Here is a 13,649-nt window from a genome sequence, read left to right as displayed (position 1 = left end):
CTGCTCTTGTTCCCTGCAGCTGGACCCAAAACAAGAAGCCTGAAGGAAGGTGATCTGCTGATATTCGAAGAGTAAACAACTTTGACAATAGCAGAGGCATTGCATATGAGAACCAACAGATTTGGAATATACATCTTAACATATCTTCTCAATATTTCTGACACAGAGCTACTCTTTGTGCTAGGGAAGAATGTGCATCTACTGCAAAAGTAGGAGCTCTTAAAATCTCCTTCTAGCGACCTGGTCTGTGAGATCAGCGATCCTGCACTTGTCTGAGAAAGTATGTAAAGTTAGAGGTACACAGAGTAAAAAGCTACTTACCTCTAGTTATATGTTGTTTGTTCTTGGACCAATCTCAATACCTGCTTCATCATCTCTGCAACATTCCATCTGGCAAGTTCCTCATTAGTCCTAGATGAATGCTTCAGAGCATTAAGAAATGAGGATAGCTCTTGCCCTTCTGACTCTTTGTCTACTACTGTTTCAGCTGTTTAAATGTTTTCAGTGGAAAACTCTGAAGCCAATGAAGAAGTGCGTCTAAACTTCAATATTTAAAACTCTTAAATAGAAAAAGTATTTTTAGTCTTGCTGAAAAAAGTTGCATTAAATCCACTGGTTGACAATGTCAGACAAACTTAAAATACAATTTACAGTGGGAGCAGAGGTACATCTGTTTGGGGTCTTTCAAGAAAAAAAACCTGCATGACCTCAAAACCCTGTGAATCCTTACGGATTGTGGGAGATACTAGGGGAACTGCATTGACTTCGTGCCTTTAACACTTGCAGGTCTGAACCAAGATGAGGACTGTAGTTAAACTAAATGTTTGGTCTGGTTATGCAATCAGGACTACAGATCTTCTTCCCAGTCCATAATGTACCAAATGATTTCTCTGTTCCACTTCCACCAACCCCTCTCCACCCTCCTCAAGTATCTTGAATTGGTCACAGGAGACAAAGACACAGTAGACATGTGCTTAACGCTTTAGGATGCTACACACAAATTTCCCCTTTTCCACACTCCGATTTGTTCATTATGTTTATATTTCTTATGGCTAGATCCTACCCATACCTTTTGGTCAAGTGCAAAAACTTTTTATTATTAACCTGTCTTATCCAGTGAATTGTAGGATCTATTCTGTGTAGAAGATACTCAGATGCAAGATTAAGTTCACTGGGGATTACACTTCCTCACAACTGGATTAAATTTAGATTTCTGACCATATGGCTCAGCACTATTAAAAGAACAGAAGCATTGTTTGTTTTCACTTAGTATTTTGTATATATGAAATGAGTAACATTAAGAGAAGTTTAAAAGGTAAAGCATAGGACTTATTTTCAATTGTTTTCACGGTACTTATAACACAAAGAATTCAGGGATTTGCTAACCATTACGATTATGTACAACTGCATTACATGTGAAATTTCCCACATAGAACACATAGCCAGTTTTAAATAAAAAAATGTGAAGATAAAATAAATATCCTTCCAGCTTTTAAAGGCCTACTAATCAGAAACAGTAATTTTGAAGGTATGTGTGCCCTCAGATTTTGAATAGACTTTTGAGGATTACAGATCAAAAGCCGATAATTTTATTATACAAGGCTTTGTATATAGAGCTCAGTATTTCTTATTGCTTTTTTCCAGCTCTTATAACAGATCAAGTCTCAATAGCAATTCTCTTTCCATACTTCCTCTCAATACAATGTATTACTTGATAAATTATTTAAAAAAAAAAAAAAGACCCGCAAAAGAAGTAATATCCAAACAAAAACATTTACCGTTATAGAGACAAAAGACATGCTCTTTGTGAGCAAAGCAATTAATGTCTTCTCTTTTTTCCTGCATACCCTAGCTGCTGCCATCTAACCATGACTACTTAAATCCTGTCAACATTTCTTCAAATGTTTGGAATTGACAATGTTCTTCATATGTACAGAAACCCATTACAAAAAGAATACAAAAGTTACACCAAGTAAAGAGTCATTGTAAGTAAGTTACACCAAAGAAGAATAGAAGTCATTATGAATGTATTTACACAATTGATAAAGTACACAAATACAGTGGTAGTACAAATGAAGTGCTCTGAGATACTGATTTCCAATACACAGGTTTATACAGACAGTCAACTATTTTCCACATGATGGAATTTTAGCTATTATGAAGGACAAAAATTGCCCACAACTGAGTACATTTCTAGAAGTCTGCAATCAACTTTTAAGTATAGCACAGCAATCTAATGTTCCAGATACAGAGAGAATAAAGAGGCAGCCTTTGTAAGTCCCTCTAACAGTATATTATTAACCACAGATATTTACAAGGAAAGCACAGTGAAGTGTAAAACTGTTCAAATGGTAGTGCACATGCCTAAAATACTGAAGTTTATAGTGACTGAGGAAATAATTCTCTATTGCAAACTTATCCACGGATTAAACTCTTAAGCTCTTCCACTGTAATCTCCAAGACAAGTTTCCCCTGTCAGATCCAGAGTACACACAAGCAAATACTTAATGTCACAAAGACATCCAAAGAAAAATGACTGATATCTAATATGTGGACTTTTTTTTCTTTGGGGAAGGAGGAATCTGCAAACCTTGAAACAATAAAAATTACTCTTCATAAAACTCTTAAGACCAGCAATCCTTTAAAATTTTGTTTTTAAGCAAGGAAGAATTTCTCAAAACAACTAACTGTTCAAGCAAACTCTGCATACGTACTTTCATTTCCAACACAGAACTTCCCATTGCTTCTTTGAAACTAGCGTAAAGAGTATTTCTGATAGTGGTCCAATTACTACATGGACAACATAACTATTTTTAGTTTATGAGACTGTTTACAGTAACAAAAAATATAAAGTATTTCCCATATTCCATATGGACATTTGCTAACAACACCTGCAACATTCTTTTGGACAACATGAGTCATTCATTCTTAAGCTAATGGCTAATGATTCTGGAAGTACTCACGTGGAATACAGTTAGGAATTAAATATGGTATGCACCTGAGTTTTAAAAGTTTTCTGGATTTCATAGCAAGAACACTTTTTCACTTTTTTTTTTTTTAGAATTCCTTTTTTTTTTTTTTTTTTTTTTTTTTTTTTTTTTTGAGTCTTGGCATGAAACAGAAGGCCCAAATCATCATCATCTTTTTTTTTTTTTTGAACATGTAGATGCTGAATGAAATGTGCAAATTCACTAAAGACTCAGTGGCAACATGCATTGTCCACTTACAGTACCCTCCAAACTAACCAGCCTCAGAGTGCAGGGAACAAAATTTTACCAATAAAAACAGTATTTGAAACAATCCATTTAAATGCCAGTGTCTTTCGCTTTGCTCTTCATATACTTTACAAAAAAAAAAAAGAAAAAGAAATAAATCAACTTTTACCATCTATACTATACTTTGACTCTCTACAGGGTCTTGAGTTCTCTTCTATGCAAAAGAATGAATATTAAAAATTCCTCTGTGTTACATGGAAATGTTTAGTGTGAATGAAGACGGCAAACAGTAAAGTAAAACTCTTAACAGTTTTAAAAATGTTGTGAGAAAAACTTCTCAGTCAGAATAAGACCATACAAATAAGTGAACAGTTTAAATACAGTCAGATGATTTTGATTCATTTACATGCTCCCTGCCAGACTAAATTTTTTAAACAAAAAATTTCAAGTCATTGTCTTTAGTTTAGGACTGTTTATATTCTACATTTTTAAATCAGAGAAAAGCAAGAGTTCTTTACAGAGAATTAACCCAATAATTTTAGCAAAATGATACAAAAACTTTCTCAAACCAAGTAAAAGATTTATAGTTACAGTAGAATAATAAAAAGGGGATAAAGTCTGCCGCCTGTGGAGGGAAAACTGAAATGGCCATCCAGTAACAGGCGGTCAACTCTGTAAACCATCTTTCTTTTCCAGCCCTGTTACCACAGGGTTCTCTTAAGGTCACTGGGTTTCTGGCAAAAGCGTCCTGTAATGGCAGCTGCTGGAGTCTGTCCATGTTCCTCCAAGTGCCTTTTAAGTCACATGGAGAACTCCAGTTGTATTGTTTCCACTCTAGTTTAGGGTATTTTTGCTAGTAAAGCCATTGATAACATAGGAGATCAGCCATGCATTATCTGCCCTCCATGGCAAAATAAATTTTCATCGGTGCACAGTGGACTGAAGAACACTGGTAGTTACCCGAGCAGGAATCTACCAAAGCCAAAAACAAGACAACATCAGCACAAATCCTTCCAGTTAACATACAAGTGGCTCTCAAAGTACTTTGAAATATTTTGTTGTGAAAAGTGAAAGAGTGAATTTATAATCCAATGAGCTACATAATGTTTCACACCCACCTTTAGCTACACGAAGTTCCCTGTATTTTCCTCCTTTATTAGAAGTTAACATGGAAAATTCACCTTTCCAGCCAGAGGAGATGTTTTGAAGAAAAGTAAACAGAACATAAACATGCATAGAAGAAAGAACAAACCAGATGAAAACACTACCAATGTGTAGAAATACACTAAATGAATAATAAAGCTTGGGAAAAAAGTCCCAATCAGAGGGTAAAAAAGCAATTGCTCTCAATAGCTTTTAATTTATCATGGAACATTTTGTTAAAAAGACGCTGCACAAATTTTTGTAGCTTGACCTATTTCAGTAACAGCATAATATTATTCCAATATCACTTTTACACATTACTGCAATTTAAGAAGCAAGAAATGCCTAAATGGCGGAATCAGTATTCAGTATTAACTTAAGTTGTAAACAGCTACAAATAGTAACAGATACAGTAAAAGATAAAAAATGCAGACACAACCCTATGCAGACTAGAATTTGGACTTCTCCCACACAAGCTTTTCAGTGCAAAGCTTTTTTTCTTTTAAAAATTATTTTAAATTTTATTTTCAAATAAGGTCTGTTAATTGGAATTTAAAATGATAAGCTGCAATTTACAGTTGGACCTTTTTAACGTTAAAACTGTTTAAGAAGCAGCTTGTGCACAGTCAGCCAAGCACACAAAGCAGGAGGAAAAAACAGAAGAGGAATAGCAGGATTCTTCAATTAGAGATACAGGATTAGTGCAAGCTTAGGCTTTATATAGGAAGTGAGGTCGGCAGATGGAGTTATACAACAGAATTTATTAAGGAACAGAATCTCATGGCCTTTTTTAAAGCAAGAAGCAAAGCAAAGAAGAAGCTCTTGAAATACATAAGAAAGCATCCTTCAGCTATCAAAGTTCAGATTCCAACTAAAACTTGTTATTTCTCTGATGAAACCTGTCAATGCCAAAAGCAGAATGGACTAAAAAGCTGAAAGTTGCACACAGAAAGGCAGAAACTTCTACTACACTGAACAATGGAAAGGAGTTCTAATTATCCAAATCCAAGTCTGTCTGACTCTAAGATGCTCGCGTTTCAAACTATTCTCATTAGTATCTGAATATTTTAAAAATGATAGCTCTTATGGAACGGAGAAGAATATAAAACAGTGAAAAATGAGATACTGCTGTGGTAGAACATTTCATTCATGACAAGGCAGAGCCTTGTCTGAGTAATATAGTTAACTGATTCTTCATGTAAGTATTTTGCTTTTACAGTTCTGAAGCTGATCTGTTTTTGAATGGATGACACACGGCTGCATAAACATCCCTGGAAAGATGTAATGGTAAACCATCTAAAATGTAGAGTTGATTATTTTATTATTGATGCTTGAATGATTTTATGGACCCTTCAAGTCACTGTTTTTGTCAATTCTGCTAAAGAGTCTAAGTGGAATAGCAGTACTAATTCAACTTTTGGAAGGGCATTTATTTTTTCTTTTAGAGAAAAACAATGCTGCCTCAAGTATCTGACTGGAAGGCACAGTACTACTATGAGATAATGTGAGGAGAAGCAAGGTTGGATGTTTCCAAAGATTTTTTCCCCACCCCATCCAAAGTTTTGGTGTCTAATGAGAAGCACTCACCCAGTGCTGCCTTCCAACGAAAGGAGACGAGCAGCTACTTGCCATGGTGTTCGAAAGGAATGCTATTCTGAGGTAGGGGAAAAGACAGCAATTTGTAATGGTTCCACTGCCCCAATATATAAAGATGTCTAAAAATATCCAACCTAAATTGGCAGTTGCAAATGTATCTTTAGAAGAGCTCTGATTTCAGATTTCTATCCAACATTTCTATCATATTAGGACATACGTAAAAGGAAACAATCATTAGTTCTCAAAGAAAGCTGACGGTCAGAAGAACAATGCAGAGTATGATGCCTATTAAGACACATATGTGTAGAAAGATTCGCTCATGAGGAGATGAAAAATGCAAAGGCATTGGAAGAACGTTGCTTTTTCCCCGTGGGCACAACACTTGAGTTGTTCAATGCCAGTGTTGGCTATAGCTTTCCGAAAGCTTCTCTTTTCAAAGATATTTGTTCAAGTATTTCTTTGTGCAGCACTCCAATCTCTTCTTCCAGCTAAGGAGAGATATGTCTATTACCAGTAGGAATTATGCACTGCTTTGACTGTCAGGTGCTGAACATGGCTGAACATGACACATTCGAGAGGAATAAATAAAATAACTTACTGTACACCATGAGCAGTCCAACTGAAGTAGTTTTCTTTTTTGTTTGTTTGTTTTCAGGACTGAACCTTCTGTGAAAGGAAATGAAGGCTACTCACCTGTAACTAGATTCTTGAGTTGAGCACTGCATAGTTATGCTTTCAGGAGGCAGCCTGTGCAGTCTGGACTGACAGAACTGCTTCAAAGTAATGCTTACTGGAATATTTATGCCTTCCTTCACTGTGTTTCTTAATGTTTAGACTGACTACATAAAGGAGACTTAGCAAACCATTCATACAGCTAAGAGCAGAACGATATTTTAACAGTATGACTTTCTGTCCAGCACAGATCACAACTCTTCACTACATTGAGACTAGTAATTTAGGCTTGCTTTGGACCTGAATACACCACCTAAAAAGGAATCCAGTTTTGATGCAAAGACAAAGAGGACAGAAGATCCCGTATGTCTTTTAGAAGTTGTTCCAGTAGCTAACCGCCTTCACTTAGAACTCTGCATCACACTTCTTTAAACATGAGCGGTTTTAATACTAAACGACAGGTGCTTTATGTATATATTCTATATAAACTGAATTTCCTGTTCTAACTGCTGTTGCTAAGATACTACTCCAACTAACTCAGGACGATCTCTTATCTTTCAAACTGAAAGACACTAAATTGAAACTGTAGTATCGTACAGTATGTTTTCCCAAGCACAATTTTTACAGCTGTTCTCTGTTATTTTCAGTTTTTCAGCAGATCAAGATAATGAGAACTGAACTGGACATAATATTATAGCATCTGTCTCATGAATGATATAAAATAACCTATTTCTGTTCATTACTGTATTATATATGCATTCAAGGATGAAATTACACCCTTTCATTGTGACATCACACCAGCCTCTCCAAAGTTACACCCAAAGCCTTCTCAGTCATCATTCATCACCAATATAGTTCCCACGTATCACAGAATCACAGAAAATCCTGAATTGAAAGGGACCCACAAGGATTATTGAGTCCAACTCCTGGCTCTGCACAGGATTACCCAAAAGTCCAACCTGAAGCTCCCCTATTGCAGCTCCATGCATTGCCTTGGGTCCTGTCGCTGTCACCAGAGAGAAGAGATCAGTGCCTGCCCCTCTGCTCCCCTTGTGAGGGGGCTGCAGGCTGCCATGAGGCCTCCCCTCAGTCTCCACTTCTCCAGGCTGAACAATCCAAGTGACTTCAGCCACTCCTCATACGTCTTGTCCTCTAGACCCTTCACCATCTTTGTCAACCTCCTTTGGAGGCTCTCTAATAGCCTCCATTTATGTCCTTATTATACTGTGGTGCCCAAAACTGCACACAGTACTTGAAGTGAGGCTGCAAGAGCACAGAGTAGAGCAGGACAATCACCTCCCTTGACTGGCTATCAATGCTGTGATTGATGCCCATAGAAGCCAATTGGCTTCACTCCTTGATGCTCTTTAGGTTTTGGAGTCTTGCCTTAATATATATTTTATTTGATTAGGATTTACATGACTGCCCAACTCTCACCAATGTTTATAACTGTCAAACATCTCAAAACCTGCAGGTTTTCAGCTGCTGCATTCACTCCCACATCATCAAGGAAAGTACTGTCATGGAACTTACGTCATTTCACCAGAAACACTAAGTTCCATAAACTCTTTTGGAGACGTACTACTTGTTATTTGAATAAACTCTTCTTATGTATTATTACAAAGTGCTAGTATTTTCAACTCGAACGATTCAGGTACTATGTGGTCAAAGCGCTGGAGGTGGGGAACATGTATGACATCTATTTTGCTATCTTTACCAATCACCATTTTTCCATGAGTGTTAAAACTTCTTTGAGAAGAGCTATTTTCTGAAATGTAAGTTTGGTTTCTATTATCTACATTCCTAGCCTTAGTTTTCAGTTTCAGTACAAACTGATCGAAACTCAGTTTGAAAAAAAGATAGATACAAACATGGAGTCATCTTTAAGAATTCTACTTGATTGAGTAACATCAGCAAATTTCCATTCCCCAGAGTTTAACAAGCATTAGCTCTTCCTCTGAATGAGGAGAGGTGGAGATTACAGATGCAGTGATGCTTTACCAAACCAAGCCATCCAAATAACATAACAAAACTAATTAATCAAGTTATAAATAACAACTCTAATAAATCTAGTTCTTAACCTAAGACATCTGTAGATCTGAATAGTGAAGTTTAAAAGTTGTTTTCTACCAGGAGTATGGTCTAAGCACTTCCTGAAAAAGGGACACTGGTCACATATTCTCTTAAGACTCTAAAAGGAAACTAATATAATTGGAACAGGCATGGATAAACAGTTGCTCTTCTTTACTATTTTCCTGATATGACATGGAATAGACATTTTTCTACATTCTTTACACCTACTCAAAAAAAAAGTTGTCCTTAATAGGACATCAAAGTTAGATACTTTAGGTTTTCCTAAGAACAAGGTATAAAGACGATGGGAAATCCATAGTCTATTTTATAACCTGGTTAACATGCAAAGATAATTTTCGACTATGGAAAAACTACTTCAACATTATGAAAACAGTAAAAGCATAAGCTATGAAAACTTGCAACTTAGTCCATAGAAGGCAAGATGGCTCAAGTGAGAACTGTGAAAATGAAAACTGAAATTGTCTCTGCTGAGCTCACAGGTAAGTGTTATAAAGTAACACCTAAGTAAATCTCTCTTGCCTTCCAAATCTGAGAGGCCCATGGAAAGCTTTTAGAATTATACTACTGTTGAATACTGTTATTCAGCCACCACAACTGGAGACCAGCAGTTGTTCACTGCTTCAGTAAGAATTAAATGAAGATGACAAATGATTAATGATAAATTTTAACCTGAGAAGTTCCTGACTAGTCCATTATTGGAATTGTAAATAAGTCAAATTCCATACACGGAGCAGTGTGTTAAACGGCAGGTACTGAAATGTGCAATAAAGCCAGACCATACTGTTGACACACGCCACAAATTATACATCTGTGTGTTCAAAGATTACTCAAAAACCTCAGGTTCCTACACAATCTCACAGTACGGTCTGAGAGCCACTCTGTATTTCTCATACTTTGTAACATTCAGAAAAAAATGTCACATACACAAGTCATTAATATAACGAAAGAATTTAAGACAAGTTCAGACTAACCAAATCTAATCTCCTACCAGGACCATTTCTAGACGGATAAATGGCACCTTCTACACTTGGACCCCTTTGATGCGGATATGCCTAAAAGCACTGAAATAGTTTTTACACTGTATCCAACCTCTCATTCAGCTGTTGGGCTCTTTCTATTCCTGCTATAACACAGTTCAGGGAAGTAAATTTCCTTCTTTCTTAAAAGCATTTTGAAACTGATTAAAAAAAACACCTCTCTGACATAGGTAATTATCATCTTTGCATTCTTTTTGCAAACACAACCTATCTCACATGTTTTCATTTTATTCTGAGAAAGAGAATGAAGTCACTCAGCTCCAGATTTGTATTTTATCTGATTCCATCATCCTTTCACTGACCTCTTTTTGATTTATACTGCAGGCCAGAACGTAGCATCCATACACCAAATCAGCCTTGCACCCTCAGTCTTTACTATCTCACCTCCATCCAAAGAGTGTCCTCTCTAGCACTAAAACTTTATACGTAGGAACATGTATTATCCAAAATAACTAATTCTGACAATGAAATGATGAAGCCAAAAGGAACTGAATTCATTTTTATCAACACTCTCTGTCAACACGGAATAACCAGTCCACAGCAAGAATTATACAGTTCGATCTCCAGCAGAGTGCTGAGGCATGAAGAAAAAAACTGTAGGCAACTGCACCAGTCCTCCTAACATACTGCTCTCCCACTGCTGTTGCAGTGTACCAGTGTGCTGAAGGTAAGACTGAAGGTAAGATATTCAAAGCTAGGCTACCCACCACTTAGGACAAGTCTGTGTCAATACCCTGAAGAATGAATGTTTCAGCCGTAGCATGAAGAGCTAAAATACATTTAAACATAATTTGCCAATCCTAAAAACAACATCTTAAAATCTCTTTGCTAAGTCACCATGACCAATGAGAATGACTTCAGTGCAGACAACGGCTATGAAACACTGTATCATTCATTCATCCTCCTGTCATCCTCTTCAATCGAGCCTACTGTGTGTGACCTCTCAATCATCTATGCATGTGGCTTCTTTTCTGCTCAGAATTACAGTACTGCACTACATTTCTTGACTTCTGCTCTTTCCTGTTCTTTACCAACTATTTCCTGTCTATTCTGCACCAATATTCTCTGCGCTACTCATTTGAAAACACGACTCTCACAACTGCCTCCAACTTGCTCTGCTTCTTAAGTGAAAACTGACAGAAGATATTCAATGACCAAAGGAACTGTAATTTTAGGTAAAAATTCTTTATCTCTAGTTTTTTGCATGATCTCATAAACCATTGACTCTATACTGCTTTGAGAATGTTAAACTTATTGCTGCTAAGATTAAAAAAATATTACAATATTCTACAGCAACATCACAAACATTCAGGTAAAATTTCAAGTATTTATTTCAGTCAACTATAAAATCAGTATGAAATAACATCAATTAACTGGTATGTTCTTTTGGCAAATTACCTTTATCAAATCACCATTATTTTTCCATTACATAAAAATCTTTCTTACCTGCGAAGTTGACATGCGAGAAGTATCTTGTCGTCCTGTTAAGTCAGATGACGAGACATTGACTGGGGCACCACGATGCAATCTCATACTCACTTTCCTTTCTCGTTCCATACCAGACACTGGTCGAGGAGAAGTGTTGGCTATGAGGAAAATTACATTAGAATTTTCCTAATAAGAAATAGGATTAAAATGCGGTCACTGGAAAAATTACACTCTCGTTTGCCCACGTAACTTCAACATCAAACCACAGAAATCAAGGCTTTCATCCTCCTCAGTTACCTCTAAGTAGCAATTGGCAGGTAATGAATATATACAATTACCTTCAATCTACTGCAAAGTAAGTGGGGGAAAAAACTAACACAATCAGACAAGCAAAAAAAATGAAACGCTGACCAGAGACAAATACCACTCAGGTATCCTAATTCTAATTTCAAATTCCAGTGACCAGGAACTAACTACAAATTAGAGTAGTCTGCGAAGTACATCTGCCCGAGTATTTGCTTACTTACCAGCATGTGAAGTTGGGGTAAGAGGAGTGGGAGGAGCTACATCTTGCGTTCCCCTCAGCCTGCCAGAAGCAGTGGAGGGTAGTCCACGAACAGCTGGATTTCGTGTATGTCTCAATCTTTCCTCTCGTTCTCTCCTTTCACGTTCAGCATCTTCAGTCGCTCTGCTTGCACCCTACGGGTCAGGACTAGTGAACAACTTAGGGGATTATTGAGCTTACAACTATGTATTTGGATAAGTGCAGAAAATAAAGAACTGGATGACCCATAAATTGAAATTCGCTAGGGTATTACATTTTTGGTAAATTTTCTCAAGAACTATCATACATTCAGTTCATACAACTGTTGGGAAAGTCTTCAAAATGTACACACATACGGTTATGGCAGCTAGACATCTAAACAGTTGCAAGGGACCTGTGCTGAAGACCAAGATAGGAGAAAATGAGAATTCAGTAACGTAACATGGCAACTGCCTTGAAGGAGGTATCTCAGAAGTCTTACACATTTATAACACTGTTAACCGCAACTTTGTCATTAAACCCCAATCTAATGGCTCCCTTACCTCTTGCTTTTCCCGATTTTTTAATTTATTTTTTAGACAATACATCTTCTGGGACAAAACACTCTTACAGTATCGGTTAAGAACTTAAATCTGACAATGCAGTAAAAAAAATCATTACAGAAATTGTTTTAGAATGCTACACCAACTACTCACAAATTTCAGCATGTTCCAGTCAAACACATAGTCATAGGAGAACCCTTGTCGGTGAAAGAGGTTTCTGAATAATTGCCTTAGATAGGAGTAGTCCGGTTTGTCATCAAAACGCAGAGAACGGCAGAAATTCAAGTATGTGGCAAATTCAGCTGTAATACAAGAAAGCCATATTTTTCCTTCAGCTTCACATTTGCTTTTTATAAATCTGAACCATAAAAAATAAAAAATAATAATAATAAAATCTCCTGAACATAAGAAAAAAAATACGGACCTAATACTAGACATCTACTGAAGGCAACACTATATCCCAAGTGTTGGGACCAAGTATGGCCTGAAAAGGAAATTATTTGTCTATCACAGATTAGGTAAAGACCCCATTTGTCAACAGCGGCGAGGACTGAATAATAAAGGTGGAGGGGTGGAGAGAGAGAGAGTAAAAACAGGTTTAAAACTACATTTGAGCAAAAGAGAAGAGATTTATTTGCCTTTTTAGCTCTGCCTGTATTTAAATTTCATTTATTTTAGGACATCGAATAGCATCTCTTCCTTGTTAAGTTAAACGAAGATGCGTGTCTGCTACCTCATAAAAACAAGGGACAGGAAGGGTGAAGAGAATCTGAACGGGGACCAATATAAATCTCCCATGTAAGTTATGCTACAATTTTAAACTTGCAATAGCGTGAACACCTGTTGTGGTTTTTGTTTTCTTTGTTTTTAATATGGCACACAAAATACTAGCTACACAGCAAAAACAGAACGCTTTTGTGAATTCAGTGCTCCAGAGAAAAAATCATTATCAAACTACCAGCTTTTGAATTCAAGCCTTTCCACCTAAAATAATGTATTAATAATTCATGTTAAGTAAGGAGTTCTAACAAACAGCACAAGAAAAGTTGGCTAGTCTTCCCCGCCTGTTAACCCCAGAGAAAAGAAATAGTAAATCATAGAATATCCTGACTTGGAAGGGACCCATAAGGATCATCGAGTCCTACTCCTAATGAGTAAAGGAGTGTAAAGGAACATATATGAAATTACTGTTGAAACAAACTGAAGAAAACGAGCTTCCATACATCCCTAACAATAACTACAGTTCTCATTATCATACCTAGCTGCCAAAGACAAGAGCAAGGAAAGAACAGAGATCTCTTCATGAAATATGAACAATATTCTCTGAGAGTAACTAATGTTATCAAGTTTTAAAACAAATGTATCGTTTTGCATGGCT

General features: G+C 36.6%; 1 protein-coding gene across 9 annotated transcripts in view; it reads right to left on the bottom strand.

The window, feature by feature from the left end:
• Positions 1-13,649, bottom strand: part of CSNK1D (casein kinase 1 delta) — a 28,433-nt gene that overhangs the window by 2,866 nt on the left and 11,918 nt on the right. The window contains exons 6-12 of one of the 9 annotated variants that reach the window (XM_080560332.1): positions 12,425-12,573; positions 11,713-11,884; positions 11,204-11,343; positions 6,553-6,620; positions 5,946-6,012; positions 4,334-4,396; positions 2,011-4,187 (exon numbers count right to left, since the gene is read on the bottom strand). In XM_080560332.1, the coding sequence (XP_080416458.1) occupies positions 6,606-6,620; positions 11,204-11,343; positions 11,713-11,884; positions 12,425-12,573 (476 nt within the window). In that variant the 3' untranslated portion in view covers positions 2,011-4,187; positions 4,334-4,396; positions 5,946-6,012; positions 6,553-6,605. Of the gene's footprint in view, positions 1-321; positions 423-2,010; positions 4,188-4,333; positions 4,397-5,945; positions 6,443-6,552; positions 6,621-11,203; positions 11,344-11,712; positions 11,885-12,424; positions 12,574-13,649 lie in introns of those variants that run through there. The other 8 variants (XM_080560327.1, XM_080560331.1, XM_080560333.1 and 5 more) reach the window with 8 other exon arrangements.

The sequence above is a fragment of the Anser brachyrhynchus genome (assembly GCF_964034855.1).
Source record: "Anser brachyrhynchus genome assembly, chromosome: 18".
Classification (NCBI taxonomy): domain Eukaryota; kingdom Metazoa; phylum Chordata; class Aves; order Anseriformes; family Anatidae; genus Anser; species Anser brachyrhynchus.
The sequence above is the reverse complement of the archived record's forward strand: the minus strand, read 5'-3'. Positions and strand labels throughout refer to the sequence as shown.